The 21,178-nt window shown below is 55.4% G+C and overlaps 2 protein-coding genes across 2 annotated transcripts in view; both read left to right on the forward strand.

Moving 5' to 3' along the window:
- Positions 1-2,390, forward strand: part of AHCYL2 (adenosylhomocysteinase like 2) — a 61,349-nt gene extending 58,959 nt beyond the window's left edge. Inside the window, exon 17 of the mRNA XM_032201223.1 lies at positions 558-2,390. Within this exon, the coding sequence (XP_032057114.1) occupies positions 558-564 (7 nt within the window). The 3' untranslated portion in view covers positions 565-2,390. The remainder of the gene's footprint in view (positions 1-557) is intronic.
- STRIP2 (striatin interacting protein 2) lies at positions 1,668-21,163 on the forward strand. The gene is made up of 22 exons (XM_032197515.1): positions 1,668-1,699; positions 4,102-4,174; positions 5,372-5,441; positions 6,324-6,398; positions 6,496-6,630; positions 6,814-6,934; positions 7,188-7,256; positions 7,364-7,470; positions 7,583-7,710; positions 8,002-8,187; positions 8,754-8,977; positions 10,242-10,307; positions 10,914-10,977; positions 11,529-11,600; positions 11,891-11,965; positions 12,450-12,547; positions 13,125-13,251; positions 14,602-14,702; positions 16,121-16,187; positions 18,591-18,695; positions 18,903-19,107; positions 20,835-21,163. Exons 1-22 carry the CDS (start codon positions 1,668-1,670, stop codon positions 21,083-21,085), a joined length of 2,451 nt encoding a protein of 816 aa, XP_032053406.1. The 3' UTR covers positions 21,086-21,163.
- The last annotated feature ends 15 nt before the right edge of the window (positions 21,164-21,178 follow it).

Here is a 21,178-nt window from a genome sequence, read left to right on the forward strand (position 1 = left end):
AGCGTCAGCTTTTCCAAAGCTCCCTGGCCTGAGGCTCGGGGCTGGGGGCGAGAGGAGATCTCCAGGTGCTGAATCTCCTCTTTTTCCAGCTATAAAGGGGCCCTTGGGCTCCTGCTCCCCGTGGCTTCAGTTCTGGTGGGGATTTTCTCCCTGCACTTCCCAGCCGGAGAGCCTCGGAGCTCCCAGTGCCACTCTCTGTTTTTTTTTTTTTTGTAACCTCAGCTGCTTTGAGCAAGGCTCGGGTGCTGAAGGCGTTTGCACCTTCCGTGCAGCTCCCCCGCTTCCTGAGCTGGTCCCATCACAAACCCGTGGCCCTCGGGGTCCCCATCAATCCAGCACCGCCGAATTTTGCTCTTCCTGCACCCGGCAGCGAGGGCAGGCGGCTAAATATAACGCGGTATTTGTGGGGGAGGAGGGGAGGACCGGGTCCCTTCCTACATCACTTTTTTTCTTGGTGTCCACCCCCCTAAAACACACTTTTTTTTGCTGTGCGGGGGACGTGCCACGGGGTTTGCACAGCACCAGGCTAAAACCTCACTTTCTCTTCCCTTCCCCAGGTATTAAAGTTCCTGCCGCCGTAGCCAAAATCGTAAGGAACAAGAACCCAAGTCTTTTCTCAACTACTGTACAGGACGAAACAGTGCAAGCTTCCTAAGTTAGAGCCGGGCTTGCTCATGTAGTAGACAGTGTGTTAGGTTAATTTATTTATTAAATTAGAATACTGTACATGCGGCCTCTGCCACTGGTGTTTGTACTGCCACGGGACTGGGAGACGGTTGATTCCTTTCCGTTTTGTTTCATTTTTTGTCTCTTTCGGTTGTTCCTTTCCGGGGCTGGGAGGATGGGGAGCGAGGTGCTGCGGGGCGAGGAAGAAGCTGAAAGGCGGAGGCTGAGCCCTGCTTCTGGTCCCGGCCGCTTCTTCCAGCAGAGCAGGATCCCCGGACAGCAAAGTGCTGGGGTTTTATCTCCCACGCTGTTTGAAACGCAGTGAAAAAAAACCGTGTCTGCTCCAAATGCTGCTGATGGGCTGGTGGAGAAGCAGCGAACTGACCAGCAACCGCCGGGGAAACCGCTCCGAAATCTGCTCAGCTGCCCCCGGGATGGCTCTGCCAGCTGAACTCAGCCTTCGCTCTGCTGAAAGCTCTAAGGAAAGGTCTGAGCCCTGCCCCGAGGACGTGTCCGGAGCCGGTGGCAGAGCGGTGCCGGGTCCGGCAGCCCCCTTGAAGCCGTGGAGGTGGTGGCGTGGACCCAGCCCCGCTCCTCGCCGAGCCGCTCGGCGGCGTTGTCCTGCTGCTCCCGTTCCGAGTGCCAACCTTTTGCCGTGCAACCAAAGCTATTTTCCTCCTGGGGCCTTGCACCGCCGCGGACGGATGCTGCTCACGCTTCTCCCCAACGCAGCTCTCGCTGGGAATCTTTGGAGTCTGATTTTCTGGTGGGATTTGTCCGTCATCGTGACCAACCAGGAGATCCCCTCCGAGTGGAGGAGATGTACTCCGGAGTCATCCCCGCCCCAATCCTGTGCACGGGGCAGAGGGTCACAAGCAGAGTTCAGAATCACTAAAACCCTTCGGTGGCATCAAATTTTGATGTCTCAGAGTCGAAAGACATCAAATTTGGTACCGCTGCTCGCCTGAGCCCTGGATGTCCTGCCCTTACCGGCGTCGCTTATGGCTCGCCCCGAGAACGTGGCCCTTGTCAAGTGAATTCGCCGACCCTGGGAGCACAAAAGCCTTTCGTTTATCCTGTGGTTGCTGCTTCGGTGCCCGAGTCCCCCCTGAGATCCTCGTTTTGTCCTCGTGGGCCTCGTGAAGACTCCCCCGAGGCAGCTCGCTCACGCACAAGGAAGGAGAAGCCGCGGCACCGCGGTCCCTGCGGCCACGTCCTGGTGGCAAGACCTCGGACAGCTCCTCCGCAAGGTGCTCACCTCCGGGGCAGGCTCTCTCCTTCACTTTCTTATCCCGAATTTCTCCAAAATTTGTCAAAACGAGGGAAGCGAGGGACGCGTCGTGGACCAGTCGCTAGCCACGAACTCAAAACTCTCTCTGCTCGCGACTCGCACCCAGATCCAAATTTCTGGGCAGGGCGCCCCGAGCCGCTGCAGATCTCCTGGCCGGGTCTTTCCCAGGGCTGGCACGGTGGCAGCCCACCCCACAACCCCGGGGGGGGGCTCTGCTGCTCCCCATAGCCCAAAAATCCCACTCCCACCCAGCCTGGCGTGCCCGGGGTGCTCGTGATGCCTTCGCCTCGCGCGACGGCGGCAGCGAGGTTTTAATTCCCTCGGGAACTCCCCAAGGGAGCTCGCCCGCCGAGTCGCTCGTGCCGAATTTTTTAAGCCCGATGTACCTTCCAGGTAGATAGGAGAAAATAAATAAATAATAATAATAAAAAAATTCACCCCACCTGGCTTTTCCCCCAATTTTTTAAAGCTCTTCTCCACGTCGTTCCGCTTTCTGTAAGCTTTTTCGCTTGCTTGGCTTTTCCTAATCAATCTGGAATCTTATTCTGTGATCATCTCTAAATTAAACGTGTAACGGGTTTGGGTTTGGGTTTGTTTTTCTCTCTCTCTCTTTATTTTTTTTTAATGTAACGCCTTTTTAAAGAATTAGGAAAAGGAGATTTAGGTAACACCAGCAAAATCGTCTGAGGAAATTAATTCTGTTCTGACCTTAACAGCGAGACGAAAACTGTCATCAGCCTGCAGTGGGGAAACGAGAACTCTGCAATCGTACCATTTTCCAAAAGGATGTTTTAAATATTAATGTCTGAGTGATTGTATTAGAGCAGCAATAAAGACTCTGTAATCTCGAAACACAAAATAAAAACGTTGGAAAAACGAGCTGCTGCGGGCCGTGTTTCGGGGCGGCGGCGGCGGGCGGTGATTTCTGTCCCTCCTCCCGGTTTTGGGGAGCGAGAAATGTCCCAAATCTGGGACGTGGGGAGGGTAAAGAGGGAGGGGGACGGGGCTGCTGTCCTTGGGGCTGTGTCCTTGGGGTGGCCGAGATGTTGTGGCCCCGGGGATTGTTGTGGCTCCCGTGCTGGCCTTGCATGGGGCTGGTCCCGTTATCCCAGTATCACCAGTGCTCCCAGTATCGCTGCTGCTCCTGGTATCACTGCTGCACCTACACCCCCATACCCCTCCCCATGCACCCTGGGGTGCCTCATGTGGCTCCCAAGCACCCCAACAACCCCATAACCTCTTCCTATGCACCCCCAACACCCCCTATGTCCCCCAGCACCCCGGGGTGCCCCATAGCCCACCCCAACACCCCCCAGCACCTTGGGGTGCCCCAGACCCCACCCCCATCCACACCAACACCCCCCCCCCATGACCCTCCAGCACCCCAGGGTGCCCCATACCTCACCCTACCCCCACCCCAACACTCCCAGCACCCCAGGGTGCCCCAGAACCCCCCCCGTGCACCCCACCCCCCCATGATCCCCCAGCACCCCCTATGACCCCCAGCACCCCGGGGTGCCCCACACCCCACCCCAACACCCCCAGCACCCCAGGGTGCCCCGGACCCCCCCAGATTACCCCCTGCACCCCAACACCCCCCCATGCACCCTGGGGTGCCTCATGTGTCGCCCATGCACCCCAACAACCCCATAACCCCCCCATGGCCCCCAGCACCCCGGGGTGCCCCATAGCCCCCTCCTCCATCTCCCCCCATTGCCCCCAGCACCCTGGGGTGCCCCACACCCCACCCCAACACCCCCAGCACCCCAGGGTGCCCCAGACCCCCCCTGCACCCACCCCCCCCCATAACCCCCCAGCACCCCAGGGTGCCCCCATAGCTCCCCCCTGCACCCACCCCCCCCTTGACCCCCAGCACCCCAGGGTGCCCCCTGCCCCCCCCATCCCCACCCCTCTGCTACCCCCGCCCCCTTCCCCTTCCCCACCAATAGCGCGCCGGGGGTGTGTCCTCCGGCCCCGCCCCTGGGGCTGACAGACCAATAGGAGAGGGGGGGCGTGGTCTAGAGCCCGGCCCCCACGTGCTCGGTGGCGCTGCCCTGGGGGGGGGGGGTGAGCACCGGGGGGGGGGCGCAGCGCATGGAGGCGGCGGCGGCGCCGGGACCGGGACCGGGTCCGGGACCGGGGAGGGCTCGGCCGGGGCCCCCCCAGCCCCAGCCCCAGCGCCGGGAGCTCTTCAGGGGGCAGCGGAAAGAATCCGAGGTGAGGACCTGGGGGGGGGGCACCCCGGGGTGGGGGGCACCCCAAAGTGGGGTCGGGCTGGGGGGGCCCCATTGGGGTTTGGGGGGCCCCATTGGGGTTGGGGGGTGCGGATCGTGGATTTTTGGGTGCCGGATCGAGGTCTCTGGGGGTCCGGAGGGGGCTGGGGGGGGGGCACGGTCCCGAGGGGCAGCCCCCCGGTGCTGGGGGGGGGGCTGTGGGGAACACGAAGCCCCCCAGGGGACCCCCGGGAGTAGGGCGCGGGGGGGACCCGGCCCCTGGGTGCCCACCGGGGGTCGGTGCCCAAGGGGGGGCTCCGGGATTTTCGCCTTCCCCCCCCCCCCCCCTTCAGCTCCCGGAGCCGCCCGGCTTCCCAAATCCCCTCTCCCCGGCCGGGCTCCTCGGCTCCTTTGCCGGGTTGTAAAAATTGGGCAGGAATCGGGGCAGAAATTGGGCAGAAATCGGGGATTTGCGCTGCGCATCCCGGGGGACATCGGCGTTAATTAACGGGGACAATTAACGGGGGCAGCGCGCCCCGGTCCCAGCCTGGCTGCCAGGGGCGCTGGAGGGGACCTGATGGTCAGGGCGTTTATTTCACGTTTTTTTTATTAATTTTTAGGTTTTTTTAGTATTATTTATTTCCCGTGCGTTGCCCAGCCGCGTGTCCACCCCACCGCGCCTCCTCCGCCGGGTTTCACGCTCCAATTCCTCGGGAGCCGCTGTGGGGCTGGGGTCTGCAAACCCCACCCCCCCACACCCCAAAAACCCGGGCACCCCAAAACCTGGCGTGGGGATGGGGAGGGCGCGGGGTCTGCGCCCCCCCATGGGTGCCCCGGCTCCAAACCGGCCCCGGTTTTTAAGCCATGGGGGGGGGACAGGGGGCACACGGGGGGGGCTCTGAACGCAGCAAACGCTTCCCGGGGTGGGGGGGGTCCAGCCTGGGTCCTGCCCAGGTTTTTTCACGGTGCTGCTGGGGCCGGGGAGCGCTATTTTTACACGCACCTCCCCAAATCTGCCCCGTGCCAAAAGGGCCCGGCCAAGCCCTGGGGACCCGTGCCGAGATTTTCGATGCACGAATCCCCCCCTGCGGGCACAAACCCAGCCAGGGGGGGCTCCCCAGCAGCCCCCCACCCCCCCCACAAACACCCCGGGACGTGGGAGCCCCCCGCGCCCACCGCTCGCCCCCGCTGCTCTCCGCAGGGCTCCTTGGACTGCCCCAACCTGGAGTTCGGATACGGGGACGCCGACGGCCACGGCGCGGAGCTGTCAGGTGGAGCCAGGGGGGTGTTTTGGGGCGCTTTGCTCCGACGGGTGTCCTTGTGGGGTCGGAGGTGGTTATGGGGTTATGGGGTAGCATCATCCTGGTGACGCTACGAGATGCTACTTCATCCTGGTGAAGCACGAGGTTTTTATGAGCAGCCTATGTCCCCATCCCACATCTCCCTGCGGGGCAGTGAGTTGAGCTGCTTCCACCCCAAAACTGCCGGGATCCCCCCCGGAGCTGCTGTAGGAATTGCACAGGGCTGGAGGAATTATTTAGGGACGGGCACAGCCCCACAGCCTCCGAGCAGCTCAGCGTGAAATCAGCTCAGGTTCTGCCTGGCTGCACGGGTGCTTCTGCAGTCCCTCCCTTTGCAAATTGGCTGAACGGGGACAGAAATTTACCCCCCAAAAAAAAACCCTACGGTGCTGCAGATGCAGCGGGGCAGGGGCGTGGGAATGGCCCAGGGGTGAGGAAGAGGAGGGAGGGGGAAAAGCCCCGGGGAACAGAAACCGGAGCTGCAGCTGCAGCGAGGCGTGATGAGACCCCAGCATCGTGCGGCTGTGTGGGGGGCTCTGTAGGGCTGCGGGTCCTGCTCTGATTTTCTCTGATTTTATGGCAAGTTGGGATTCCCGCACTGCCCCCCCTGCTGCCCCGTGGGCACAAAACCTCCACCCCGGCAGCGAATTAGGGCTGGAAATGCTGAATTTGGTAGCGTTGGGTGGGTACTAGGTGCCTGGTGGAGCTACAAAAGGGCCCAGGGACAAGGTGAGGGCTCTGCCCCATTTCCTTGGGCACGTGGGGACATCTCAGAGCCCCACAAGGAATTTAATTTGGGGGTGAGGAGGAGGGGGAAGCCCCCTCCTCACTGCCGACCCCTTTGCCCATCAGAGCTGTACAGCTACACTGAGGAGCCCGAGTTCGGCACCAACAGGAGATGCTTCGAGGAGGATTTTCACACCCAAGGTACCGGCTCCGGGTTCAGCACCCGGTGGCGTGGGGCTGCCCCGAAGCAGCCGGCACCCAGCTGGTGGCCGTGGTCGTGGTCGTGTCCCCTTCGCAGTGCGGGGCCGGCGGTGGCTGGAGCTGGACGGGGCGCAGCAGAAAGCCCACATCATGCACCTCCTGGATGGGCTGGAGGTGGTCAACAGGGACAAGAGGCTCAAGGTGGCACGGGCCATCCTGTACCTGGCGCAGGGTAAGGACCGCGTCCGGATGCGGCCACGCACCCCCTGCCTGGCTCTGATGGGTGGTTTGGGAGAAATCATCTTGGGGAGGCGATCCTGTGCCAGCTCCGTGCAGCAAAGCTCCTTCCAGGATGGCCCCGGGGCCTCCAAGGCAGCTTCCTCCTAACCACTGCCTCCCTCGGGGCCTCCTCCAGGCGTGTTTGGAGACTGCGATAACGAAGGCGATGTCCTGCGGTGGTCTCGGCACAACAGCTTCCTCCTCTACCAGCTGGGAACCTTCACCGCCTTCCTGGAGCTGCTCAACATGGAGATCGAGTGAGAGGACCTGCGCTGCCCTCTCCTTCATCCTCCTCCTCCTCCTCCTCTTCCCCCTTTTTCATCCTCCTCCTCCTCGCCACGGACCTGTAGCCGTGGCACAGCCCCGAGCGCTGCGTCTCCACCTCCGGGGCTGTGGGCTGGGATTGGGGCTGGGATTGGGGTTGGGATTGGGGTTGGGATTGGGGTTGGGATTGGGGTTGGGATGGGGGCCCGTGCCTGGTGCTGAGCTCGTCCCTTCCCTGCCCTGCAGCAACAGCCAGGCCTGCAGCAGCGCCCTGCGGAAGCCGGCCATCTCGCTGGCCGACAGCACCGAGCTCAGGTATCCCCCCTCTGCCCCCTGCCCGCCGTGCTGCTGGCACCAGGGGGTGGCCGTGGGGACAATCTCTGGGGCCCCGGTGTCACCTCCCCGCCGTGCTGTCCCGGCAGGGTGCTGCTCAGCGTCATGTACCTGATGGTGGAGAACATCCGCCTGGAGCAGGAGTCGGATCCCCCGGAGTGGAAAACCTGCCGGGAGACCTTCAGGATGGAGCTGGGTGAGCCTCAGGGCTCGTCGAGGCACCGTCGAGGTCCTTTTGCTGCCCCAGCTCCGTGGGGAGACCTCGGGGACGGGGCTCTGAACCCGCTCCCGGTCCCTCTCCCTGCCAGGGTTCCCCGTGCGCCCCGAAGAGCCGTTTGCTCTTCTGCTCTTCACGATGGTGACCAAGTTCTGCAGTGGCCACGCTCCCCACTTCCCCATGAAGAAGGTGCTGCTCCTGCTCTGGAAGGTGCTGCTGGTGCGTGAAAAACCTTCCTTCCCCAAAACCTGCTAATTCGGGGAGTGGCACCGTGAGGCCCAGACATCCCCCACTGCTCAGTCCAGCCACAATGAGGTTTTTTAGGGTGGCACCAGAGGCTGCCCGAGGCGAACACTTCCCTCTGGGATGAGATTTCTCCATCCTCACCTCTCCAGTTTGTTGGCCTCAAGCCACAGCACCCCAAAGAGCCGCGTGGCACAGGAGGGACCCCCCCGGGAGGGACCCCCCCTGCCCCCTGCCTGCTCCATCACCTCTCCTGTCGTCTCCTAGTTCACGCTGGGAGGATTTGAAGCCCTGCAGGCGATGAAGGTGAGGAAGAGAGAGGAGCTGGGGCTGCCACCCCTGCCGGAGGACAGCATCCAGGTGATGCGCAGCATGCGCGCCGCCTCGCCCCCCACCTACTGCATCGAGCTCCTGGAGCAGCAGCAGCAGAAGCGCGGGCACCGGAGCCGGCGGGTAAGGGCGAGAGCATCCTCCTAGGACATGGACCAGGGTTTTTTTTCATGCTCAGGGAGCCAGCCTGTGCTCGGGAGCAGGTTTTTTCCTTCCCCCTCCAAGTATTCAGGCATTTCTCGGCTGGTAAAAGCTGCCGCAGATCGGCCCCGTGATGGGCTCGATCCGGAGGAAGCCAGAGGATGTCCTGACCCTGTGGCAAAAGGCTGATAAATGCTGGGCACCGGACTGCTCGCAGCAGGCTCGTCTTTCTGCAGCTCAGTTCTTGGCGTTGCAGGGTTATGATGGGATGAAACACTCCTTGTTGGATGAAAACACTTCTTGTACTAAGGGGGAGATGTCGGGCGGTAGCTCCAACAATTAAGGTGGAAAATGGGGCCACACCTCCCAGAGCAGCAAGGTTAGAGGTGCAGAGGGAGCTTGTTCCTTGTCCAGGCTCTGGTGGCAACAGATAGAAGGGAAAATCCTCACCCAGGGAGCATTTGGGAGCTCGGCCCTTCCAGGATGGAGCTGTCTGACGCCGGTGGCTGGCAGGGAAATGAAAATTTCTCCATCCCCTTGTGCCGCAGCCCCTGATGAAGCAGGACAGCTTGGATATCTACAACGAGAGGGACCCCTTCAAGAACGATGAAGCTGGAATCGACGAAGAAGAGGGCGATGAGGTGGACAGCGGGATTGAGGGGGAGCTGGACCTGATGGAGCGGGACGCGATCATCCCCACGATGCCAGCCCAGCGCGCACCGATTGAAAGGGTGTCGTTCCCCAAAGGGCTCCCCTGGGCCCCCAAAGTCAGGTAAATCCAGCTGGTTTCGTTGCCATCTTCCCCAGTCCTCCCAGCTTTCTGTCCTGGAGCTCATTACAGGCTGAACATCCACCCGTGGCAAGCGTGTTGGCTGCTGGCAAGCTGAGCTGAGGTGACTCCACTTCTTTTTTTGGTCTCAGTTGGTCCTTTCTGGGCTGGGTTTAGCTTGACTTCACAAGCCAAGCGTGGCCAGGGCTGGCCAAGGAGTGGAAATCCCATTTTGGAAACCTCAGGTGCACTGGGGAGGAGCTGCTGTGGGAGCAGGGCCCATGGGCTGGGAGCGAGGCTGGATTTCCCAGCTGGTGCCGATGGGTTTGGTAGGGCAAGGTCCTTGATTAATCGTCTGGTTAACGAAAGGGGCTCTTGCTCGTTGAGTGGGACTCACGTGTTGCCAAACAAAGCCTTCCCGAGTGGCCTTGTAGGGTGAGAAATGGGAGAAATCCAGCTGATTTTAAAAAAAAATGGTGCCTCCCCTTCCTAAGACCAATTCTGCTGCCTGCAATATGGAAGAGGGTTAGGAAAAGAGGGTGAAATCCTCCGCTCCCTCCCTCAAATCCACGCGAGCTTTTTGCTGCTGATCTGAAGCCTGGGTTTAATCCAGGATCCTTAAAACACAGCCTCAAGCGCAGCTTTGTGCCGTGGGGGCAGTGACGGGTTAAGCGCCTCCACCCGCAGCGCGAGACGCCGTGTCCCACGTGGGTCCCTGCACACGTGGTGCCATCGTGCTCCACGTCAATTTTTTGGCATCAAATGACCCTTGTTTTTCTTGGCTGCTGCCTGGGAATCCAGCTGCTTTTCTCCCTGCCTCGGCTCCCACCCTCCGGCAGCGCCGAGCCCCGAGCCCTCCTCATCCAAGATGCCCACGGCGAGGTGGCAGCGGCCTCTCCCTTAGAGCACGCGCTCTGCGAGGCTGTGGAGACCACGTTTCTGTGCCCGAAGGAGCAGGTGCTACTTGTAGATGCATTTTTTTGGGGCACAGAACTTGTACAAGGAGGGTGCTGCTCACGGGGAGCCGCTCGCCGTTTGCTTGCGCTCTCCCTCGGAGCCGTTCAGCGAACGCAGTCGGTTTTGGCTCCCGTTGTGAGCAGCGACGGCGGCCGCCAGCAGCTATTAAGACCTCGAGAAATCGATCCTAGAAAGCTAAAAGGGTTCTTGCCAGCCCCATCCGGGAGCTCTTTCTAGGCAGCGGAGGCTGCGCTCTGATAAATGTCTCTTTTCCTCCCTTCTCCTTGGCGTTGCTCTGCTGCTCCACCAGACAGAAAGACATCGAGCATTTCCTGGAGGCGAGCAGGAACAAATTCATCGGCTTCACCCTGGGACAGTGAGTGTGCAGGGCGGACAGAGCCATCCCCTAGCTCCCATCGGTGCAATTTAAGTGCAATTTAACCCACGGAGCTCGGTTGTTTTCAGGTCAAGCAGCCTAATCTGTGCCTCGGTGCGGAGCAGCGCTGGGTTTTGCGTTATTAGAACACCTCCTTGGGGACGCTGGCCTCTGGGGACCTCCTTCTATAAAAAAAATCAGTCCTAGCCCAGAATAAGTGACCCATGGCCCGAGCAAGGGCCCACATTGAGGGGAGGAGGAGGCTGGGTGATCCCATATCCCCAGCGAATTGCCCGCTCCGAACAAACCAAGCTGCGAGCGCAGTCACGGGCCCAGCAGGGTGTACAGGCTGTGGTGGTTTTAGGCGTGGTGCTGAGCACATTCGGGACAGAGATCTGCTTTCACCCAAATCCTGTGCCCGGTGTCACCCCTTTCTCGTGCAGGAGGAGGTGGGAGGTGGGCAGCCCGTGCCAACACCTCTCCCAATTCCCCACCCATCCGAGCTGCGTTCGGTGGGTGATGGGCTCCCTCTTTCACCTCATACGAGATGGAAGCGACCAGGATCACCTCCCCAGCCTTATATTTACCTTCTGTCCTCCCCTCCAGAGACACCGAGACCCTGATAGGGCTGCCACGGCCGATTCATGAAAGCGTGAAGACGCTGAAGCAGGTAAGGCATCGCGTCCAAGTGAAGCAGCCCAGCGGAGCTGCCAGCTGGTCCAGCCTCACCCCACGCTCTCCGTGCTCACTGGCACTCAGTGGATGCTCTGAGGAGGGATCAGACCCGTGGGGATCTCGTAGAGGTGGGGAAATCTTTGGCCAAGATCACCAGGGCCCTAGAGGGACCGCAGGGCATCAAGCATGCATTAACTCCATGCCGTGGCACGCACTAAGAGCTTCAGGTTACTCATGTGTGTGCTCTCAGCCCCCTGTAAATGATTCATGCGTTCAGTCCTCTGCTCCTCTTCAGCTGGTGTGCAACGACACGCTGAGCCTCAGCTTGTGGAGAGATCCCAGGAGGAGTTAGGTGGAAATAATAAAAAGCATGATGGGTGAGGGGCTTTGGGGACAGAGGGATGCCCTCTGCAAAGAGAAGTTCTCCGTGTGTGTGCTGTGATCTGTGAGCTTACCTCGGATATGAAGGAACCCCTTAAGGGTTGTCACTGCTCAGCGTTCCCTCCCGCAGCTCTGGAATTACTCTGCCTCTGTGTGTTTTGCCAGCACAAGTACATTTCCATCTCGGACGTCCAGATCAAGAACGAGGAGGAGCTGGAGAAGTGCCCCATGTCTCTGGTAAGGAGAGGTGCTCCCCGTCACTGAATGGACACGTGGAGAAATTCACAGAAATCCCCACGTTTTGAGAAATTCACAGAAATCCCCACGTTTTGAGAAATTCACAGAAATCCCCACGTTTTCCCTGATCCTTAAACACACCCTGCATGCTCCTTGCTCCAAAACACCGTATCGTGACCAAATCATTAAATCCTCGAGTTGGGTTTTAGGGAGGTGACCGGCATACCTCAAGCGTGCAGACTAGAAATACTTTTTTCCCCCCTTGTTCCTAATATTTCTCTGTGCTACAGGGGGAGGAGGAAGTCCAAGAAACCCCTTGTGAGATCCTGTACCGAGCCATGCTGTACAACCTCCCCCAGTACATGGTAAGCCCGTGTTTCTTCGGTCTGCTTCGGGTCCCTGCCAACCTGGGGAGTGCCCTCAAAAGCTCATGGGGAGTCTGTAAGGTGTGATGTTCCTATGGGGACATCCCTTGCAGCTTTCCTGTGGCCCCAAGAGATTCTCATACAGTACAAGGTGTGTCCCAAAATTCAGCTGCCTTGTGATGTTAGTGGGCCACGTGCGCTGCGTCCATAGGAAGAGACAAACAGATTTAAGTGCATTTAGTCCAGGCGACTCTTAAATTAATTAATCCATGCTACTAGAGGTCGGGTGCATCGAGTAATGCCAAACCAGAGCTGCCGTGCTCCCCGCAACTGCCTTGTGTGCCCAGGGTGTAAATGTTGAGGCTTGGCACAGTCAGTCCATCACCGTGAGTTGGCTTGAAGTGGTCCAGCTCCAGCAAGCGAAGGGGAAGGAAGGAATTTCCCCTTCCCAAGACCGTCCCTTCACGCCTGCCCTCCTCTGCAGATAGCTTTGCTGAAGATCCTCCTGGCTGCGGCGCCCACCTCCAAAGCCAAGACCGACTCCATCAACATCCTGGCAGACGTGCTGCCAGAAGAGATGCCGTAAGTCCCCAGGGAGGTGGCCACCAGCCGTCCCCGCTGCCACGTGAAGTCTTCGACCAAGTGGGAGAGTTGGGGCTTTCCAAGAGGTTCAGGGGGCTCCGGATTTGGGGATGGCTCTTTGGAGAGATCCAAGCTACTGGGACGTGGTTTGGTCAGGTTGATGGTTGGACTCGATGATCTTGAAGGGCTCTTCCAACCTACGTGAGGCTGTGGTTTTGCTGTTGCTGTCAGGGCAGAGGGGTGAAAGCCACAGAAATGAATGGTTTTGGGGGAGTTTAAGGGTTTGAGCGCAATCAGGAGACCCTGTGCTGTGCTAGCTAATTGACACAAATCACAAAATTGTGATAATTGGCACAAATCGTAACTACCCATGAGGATGTAGTAGGCATCCTTCATGCTGCTCCCCAGGGTTGCTGTCCGAGGGCAATGAGCTCTTCTTTTCTTGACTCACTCCGGTGTCAGCGGGCAGGAGGGGATGAAACAAGACCTGGAAGGTCCCTGTGGAGCCTCTCCAGATGGATCCGAGTGCGCTCTTCGTGTACCCGCTGCGCCCTTACCTCCTTTCCCTCCCACCCAGCATCACCGTCCTGCAGAGCATGAAGCTGGGCATCGATGTGAACAGGCACAAGGAGATCATTGTGAAGAGCATCTCGGCTCTGCTGCTGCTGCTCCTCAAGCACCTCAAGCTCAACCACATCTACCAGGTGAGCGCCGAGAAGGGGTCGGCCACCGCCACGCTGCTCCTGCAGCCGGCGTGTCCCGCCGTGCTCTCGTGGAGGACCTCAGCAGGAATCGTGTCCACGAGGAGCTGCGGGTGGCTCTTCTGGAGTGATAAACCCTAGCCCCAGGACGCATTTTTTGTGGTTTTACTCACGGAGGGATAACCTGCCTGCTGTATGTCTTTGGCTGGGTTTTGACGGAATCGCTTCCACCCACGTGGAACGAGTTCCCAGCCTGCTGGAAGAACTCACGCTGTGGCTGATGGGGGTAAAATTTTGGATATCTCACAAGAAAGGGCCTCCCCTGGCAGAAGGGGATGGGAATAGGGGTTAGGCAAGACCCTCCAGTGGTGCTGGGTGAGACCTCGTGGGGCCAACCAACCTGGTCCTCTGCCCCTCGGCAGGGTCAAGCTCTGGGGGCTTCGGTTTCAGCCTCAGGGTCCCAGATGCAATTTGGTTTTTGTTAAATAGGTGGTGTTTTTTTTTTGTTAGTTTGTTATTTACGAGGGTTCCACGTGATGCAAAGCCATCAGATCCATCTGTTTTGTGAAGCCCACTGATATATGTACATACATATGAGGTTAAATAGAAACCTATGGATTGTATTAGATAAAATGGAAAAAAAAATAATCAAATTTTCCAATCCTGCCTTTTCTGTGGATTCCCATATCCTTTTTTTTTTTTTTTTTTTTTTTTTTTCTTTTTTGATTTGTGGGTTTTGGATGTGGATGGTGAGAGGCATGGATAGGGTGGGCAGGGCAGGAGGGGATGGGGTCGGGCGGCGTGGGCTGCGTGGATAGGAGATTGCTGCTGGTTGTATCCCTCCTTTAGAGGGCGGTGGAGATTCGTTGCGTTATGCTAACCCAGGCCTTTTAACATTTAGAGGGGGAGAGAAATTAAAAGCATGTCTGGAGGTAAGGGTACTTTTTTCAGTCGAAATTTGAAAAGGGGCTGGGTTAGGATGTGCTGCAGTAGGAATTTCTCAATTTTCCTTCGTAGTAGCTCTATCTCCTCCTTCCCCACTGTTTCACTGCAGATTTTATCCTGAAAAGCAACCTGCACTCGCTAGGTGCAGCTGTCCCTAAGCTGAGGCTATCCCTAAAACACAGAGGCTGGATGTCCACTGTATGGCAAATGCCATTTCCCCGCCGGTGGGAGTTGTTGTAGACGGTGCAAGCCTGATACAGCAGACTTCTGCACGGGGAGGATGGTCTGCTGGGTGTCCAGAGCAAACCATTGAGGCTGCGTTGCTTCCAGCTGGAAATGGGTTTCCATTCCCAGCGCACGCTCCCGTTGGTCCCGCTAACGCTGACCCATCTCACTTCTCTCCCCCAGTTTGAGTACGTGTCCCAGCATTTGGTGTTTGCCAACTGCATCCCGCTGATCCTGAAGTTCTTCAACCAAAACATCATGTCTTATATCACTGCCAAGAACAGGTACAGCCACTTCTGGGGGAGAGAGAGGTGGTGGAGTAGGGAGGAATGTGCATGAGGACCCCAAACACGCGGTGGGGCTGAGTGACCGCTGATGGGGAAGGCTGGGCAGGGGGTTCCAGCCCCTGCTGAGGTACGCCCAGACCCATCTGGCTCTCACTGGGCTGGTTTTCACCTCTGTGTGGCCTCGAAAGTGGTTTTTTTTTTTTGTCCCTGGGCATCTGTGGACCACAGCTCCACAAAGGCAAAGTGGGGCAGAGCCTTCTGCGTCTTCTCTGCTTTTTGTAGCCAAAATTCAGCTTTCCTGACTCCCTCAGGTTTCAGGTAGTTGTCGTTGCCTTTCCCTTTCGAGCCTGGCGATGTCAGGATGGGAGGTGGCAGCAGTGATGCTAGTACTTGGGTGGCATGCAGGTTTTAGGTCAGAGGTTGGACTCGATGATCTTGAGGTCTCTTCCAACCTAGAAAATTCTGTGATTCTGTGATTCTGTGTCTCTATCCTAAATTCGGTGGTGGCTGAGCTGTGGCTCAGCTGCTGGGCTTCAAAGCAGAAAGTGGCAAAGAAGGGGGTGGAAGGGCTGAAGCCGTGTGATTGATAGTGCACGCTTTATTTTAGACCCCTGAATGTCTTGGGGCATGGATAGCATCAGTGAGTGTGTATATGTGCATATTAGATATTGTTTATTATATACATCATTTATATAATATATGTACTATACATGATATGTATATATTATATATAATATTTAATATATAATATACATAGCCAAACAAAAAATATATTTATATATAATATATGCAATATATATAAACTATAAATTTATATAAAATATAAAAAATCTAATATAGTTTATAACTATATCTAATATATAATTTATATAAAATATATATAAAATCTTTTGGTTGGCTACTTTTACAAAGGGAAAAAACCTTGAAGGCCTGGAAAGACCTGATGCCCTTACCACGCATTTTCTTGCTGGAAATATTCTGCCAGATGTCTGCATTTTAACCCAAGATCTGCTTTTTGAATGTGCTTGGTTCTGTGTTTTTTGTTTGGTTGGTTGGTTATTGGGTTTTGGTTGTGTGTTTTTTATTTTTTCCTCGTTTTTTTTTTTTTTTTTTGTATATGTGTCCGTATGAGTAACTGATCTGCCACATATTAATGGATCCAAATCCTCCAAGCCCTCACTAATGCACTTGGGACAGGCTCGGGATGGGCTCGGTGTGCTTTGTTAGGCAGTGGTGGTGCTGGGAGCCCAGGAGGATGCTGCTGGTGCTGGGCAGGTGCCATCACCAGAGGTGGCTCTGCCCTGGCAATTCAAAGACGTTGCAGGTTGCTGGATGTAGCCTCATAGATCATCCTAAAAAATTGCTCATGCACCGACCTGTTTCGTAACGAGTCCCTCCTTTCCCATCTTCTGCAGCATCTCCGTCCTGGATTATCCGCACTGCACGGTCCACGACTTGCCCGAGCTCACTGCAGAAAGCCTGGTAAGCAGCACATGGGCTCCTTGTAACAGTATTGTTCTACGTGGGAAGGTGAGGAAGGATTTTTGATTATTTCTGCCCTCCTTATACCCAGCCAGTCCCAAATTAGCCTTTTTCCCTCCCTTCAAACTAGAAAATTCCTCCCATCTCTGCACCCCATACAATCTGCTGGGCTTAGAGTTTTCCCTTTTACTTGTCCAAGCTCCAGAGCCTGCTTTTAGAAAGGCTTCGGCCAGAGGCTGTTGCCTCGCAGGCTTTAATTGCTCAGCACTCACGCTCTGTGAGATGCCGGTAGGTGAAGGAATGAACCAAATTCCCTGCGGAGAGGAGCCTGAGCATTACAGGGACCACGTACCAACCTGGTATGGGAGCGTTGGGAAGGGATGCCCTAAATGCAGCAGGAAGCATTTTAGAAGGAGCCTGATTATCCCCCGGTGCCTGGCTGCTAAAAATCTGAAGCCCGTGTTGTTTTCCTTAGCTCTGAGCAGGTTACAGCCACGGAAATGACAAGGAAGGTTTGCCGTGGTGAGAGGTTTTTCACGAGCCAAAGTTGCTGGGCTCCCACTAGCCACATCCTGGCCCGATGGGGACATCTAGCGACTTGTCACCGAGCGTTTCCACCACCCGTGTGCTGCTCCTGGGTTTTGTGGCTCGGAGAGAAAACTGAACTTTTTCTAGGGAAAATATTCACGGGTCCGTTTTCCTCTACTTGGAGAGGTTCAGGAAGGTGACAATTAAGTTCTAGTTTTCTTTTTCTCTCCTTTTTTTTTTTTTTTCTCCTTGTTTTTATTGGTTGGCTCCACGTCTAGAAATGATGCAGGGTGTATTCCTATTGATTAGACCCTGCATGTTGATAGGAATTAAACACAGCCTGGTTCTTCAGAGATGTGTTTGTGCATGTATTTGTGTTTCTTTTCTTCAGCCAACATTTTATGCAGTTTTGGGCTTTTTTTTTTGCTTTTTTTTTTTGCTTTTTTTAACCCTGATACACTGATTTTAACATCGCAGCCATAACACATTTCTCAGCAGATATAACAGGAGAGTTTGCTTTCAGTGGGCTTGGTTTGCTTCCACGGGAAACTAGGACGCGTTCGGCAGCGCCGTTCCCAGAGGAGGGACCCCCTGGCTGTCGGTAGCTGCTCTTCCCACCCTATAAATCAGGAGTGGATGAATCCTGGCAGGATACCAGGAGCCTCTTCCATCCTCTCGTGGCTCAGGCTCCTCAGTCTCCTCCTGGCCCTTGTCTCCCCTTTGGTGGCATCTCGATGACATCTCGATGACATCTCGGTGACATCTCGGTGACATCCTGGCTCTGCTGTGCAGGAGCCTCCAGCACAGCCGTAGCCTCTGCTGGCAGAAGAGTGCATTTTATCCGAGTGATTTTTTTACCAAATCCTGGCATTACAGTGCTCCCAACTGGCAGATTTATTTCTCGTTGGCCTCTACAGGTTATACATACGCCAGCACTTTCACCAGCTTACCGAAACGAGGGGTTTTGATGCTTGCTTTTAAGAACAAAGGTATTACACGGGCAGGATTTTCTTGGTAAATCTAGCTTCAGAGCTGGATTAGGCGCTGACAGAAGAGTCTCATCCAAACTCTCCTCCCGAGGCAGCCCAGAACGTGAACAGGATTTTTTTATTTTTTTTTTTTTCCGTGGCGAAGGCTGCAGCTTGCTGTAAGTGGCTTATAAATTAAGCAGCACTCGTTTCTGCTCTCAGCCCCAAGTAGGTTATTTGTGGGGCACTCGTGCTGTGCTCTCCGTGCTGTTCAAACAGAACAGGTCACTGTGCTGGTGGAATTACAGCTCAAACATGCCACGAGCACTGTTTACACAAGCCGGAGCCGGGGGTGCTGATATACAGCTAATATTTAAAATTATACAGCTAATATTTCAAATAACATAGAGGCTGTATGTACTTAAGCTGGCGAGGCTCTCTGTTACAGAAGCGTCCCGTCCTCCCAACAGGAATGCTGCTGTTTGTCATCCTTCATCGTTTTGTCTTTTATTTGTCCGTAATATGTCCTCTAAGCATGTGGTAATTTAGGGATCAATTTATATGATTAACAAAAAGCCGTTCTCCAAGCAGCGGTGATGTCTAGGCTGTAATTTTCTCCGTAAAACAACTAACACAAATCTACCAAAAAAAATTATATATATATTCCCCGTGACAGAGCAACGTGATTTATCTTGGGCCCTCCTCTAGACCCAAATACAAACTAAAAACGATGATTTTTGTCCGAGGCTTTCAGAGCACTTTTCCTGGGGATGATGATAGCCCAGGTGAGGAGGCGGCTCCGCTGCTCATCCAAAATGAGATTTGGGCCACCGAAGAGCAGCAGGGAGGGCGTTCAGCACGGGGCAGAGCTGCCCTTAGGGTTACCCTCTTCCCTCTCCTCTTGCAGGAAGCCGGAGACAACAACCAGTTCTGCTGGAGAAACTTATTCTCCTGCATCAACCTGCTGAGGATCCTCAACAAGCTGACCAAGTGGAAACACTCGAGGACGATGGTAAGGTGGAGAAATACTTTTCCTCCTGAAAACAGTATTTTTTTTTTTACAATCCTTGATGTCCCTACAGCAGTTTTGGGATATGGTGACCACCCCTATTCTGTCTGCTCGGGGTTTGTGTGACGTGGTAGCTCCCAGTGCTGCACAGACAGCGTTTGCTTTGCTTTCCTGAGCTCGTGGCCTCATCTTGCGTCGCTCTCTTGGCAGATGCTGGTAGTCTTCAAGTCGGCCCCGATACTGAAGCGAGCGCTGAAGGTGAAGCAGGCCATGATGCAGCTCTACGTCCTCAAGCTGCTGAAAATCCAGACCAAGTACCTGGGGCGCCAGTGGAGGAAGAGCAACATGAAAACCATGTCGGCCATCTACCAGAAGGTGCGGCACCGCATGAACGACGACTGGGCTTACGGCAACGGTGAGCAGAGCCGGGGACGCATCCTGCACGCGGTGGCACAGTCATCGTGTTGGGTTTCGGGTGTGTTTTGTCCTAGGACCTGCTGGGATCCCATAAATCTGGTTGGGTCAGCACTGGGGATTTTTTTTGGAGGCCTTAAGGCACCATTCGGCACCATCAGGAGGGGCAAAATTGCACAAGGAAGTTGGGAATAATCAGATCAGGCTGGGATACGGTCACACGAGGTCTTTCAAGATGAGTTTTCACCAAGCCCAGCCCTCCAATTCTGCATTCCCAAACCGATCCCTTTTGCCTTCAAGGCACTGATAGGCTCCAAACCAAACAGAAGTGCTTGGGGCAGCCACAGATTTGGGATCTGGGTGGCGGATGCTGAGGATCCTTAAGCTGGAGACGTGCCGGTCTGTTTAAACAGCTCTTACGTGGCCTAAAACTGTATTTTTAGAAGGCTTAATAACATGGTCCTGAACTGTTGCTTTGCATACATCTTCTTTTTTTTTTTTTTTTTTTTTTTTTAAAGAGGATTAAACAGAAAAACTGGGTAGCATCCCTGTTTCAAAAGGAGAAAGGGCAAGAAGTGAAAGCCTAACACAAAGCCTTCCTTCCAGGGGAGAGAGGCATTGTAATTAGGGTGTTAATTTCCACTGTGAAAGATATAATTTATTTTTCAAAGACGGGTGTGCTTTGGAGAGCTGTGATACCGCTGTGCCACCGAGTCAGAAGAACCAAAACTAGACTTGCTATTTTTAATTTTAAGGCTGGAGTTCCCCAGATGCCCAAAGAGCTGGAGGGCTGGGGAAGGCTGGGGACTCCCTTTCCTTCGCGGGGATTTCTCTCGCCTCGCTGCCTTGCTCAGCACACTCATCTTCCCTGCAGGGCTGAAGGCAGCAGCAGGGCTTCTTTATGCCCACGATCGCATAATTCACTGCTCAGCAGGGGCTGCTTCTTGACCTGGCCGCCTTGCCGTGCCAGCACTTGGCTTTCCGAGATGAGATCCGGAAGGGTTTTTCCCCGAGGGTTTATTTTTAGCTTGGTGTATCTGGATTGAGACGCAGCTCGGACTTCTCCCTCCCCTCAGCAGTGCTGAGACCTTGCCAATGAGTTTGCTGACCCTTTGTGGAGCGACTGGCTGGTTCATATAGGTTTAGAGCTTGTAAAGATCAAGTTTTGAAATGCTAATTTTTTGGAAATGTTACATATTTACGTCATATTACACATTTAAAATATTGTGGTTATTGCAGTCAGCTGCTAGCTTCCCAACCTTGCCCCAGATTTAAAAGCCTTTGTTTTCAGTAGCTTAGAATAAATTTGTGAGGTTTTAGCTACAAGCTTTAAGTCTTGATCTCTGCCTCAGACATCTGGGGAGGTTTTTGGTAAAAGTGGTGGGGCCTTTCCGAAAAAAACAGGAGCTTTGTAATGGGACGGGGTCCTTAAAGCACGCTGAAGGCCAGAAATAAATGCATTTTTGTATGAAGTTTTCAGACTCTGCTGAATTTACAAGTGATTTTAATATATTTCATTTAAATACCTTAAAATAAATGCGTGCATAGCAGCAACTGGTTGTGAATAATAATTACCATAGAATTAGGAATAACCAACTGGCTAATATAATGTTATTTTTAGTTCAGGCACACGACTGCTGTAAATTCTCCATCCTTTCTTTTGCTCAAGCCACACCAGAGTCATTTTCTCCACGCCGCCACCACGGTCTTGTTTCTTCTTGAACCTAGATATCGATGCCAGGCCGTGGGACTTCCAGGCTGAAGAGTGCACCCTGAGAGCCAACATCGAAGCCTTCAACAGCCGGAGGTACGACAAGCCCCAGGACTCGGAGTTTGCGCCGGTGGACAACTGCTTGCAGAGCGTGTTGGGCCAGAGGCTGGAGCTCCCCGAGGATTTCCACTGCTCCTACGAGCTGTGGCTGGAGCGGGAGGTGTTCTCCCAGCCCATCCGCTGGGAAGAGCTGCTGCACTACCAGTGAGAGCCGCCGTCCCACCCCGCTGAGGACCCCAGGGCTGGCAAGGAAGGTGATTTGGGACCTGGGGGTTCCTAAGTAAGGCTGGAAAAAAAAAAA

This window comes from Aythya fuligula, chromosome 1 (genome assembly GCF_009819795.1).
Source record: "Aythya fuligula isolate bAytFul2 chromosome 1, bAytFul2.pri, whole genome shotgun sequence".
NCBI lineage: Eukaryota > Metazoa > Chordata > Aves > Anseriformes > Anatidae > Aythya > Aythya fuligula.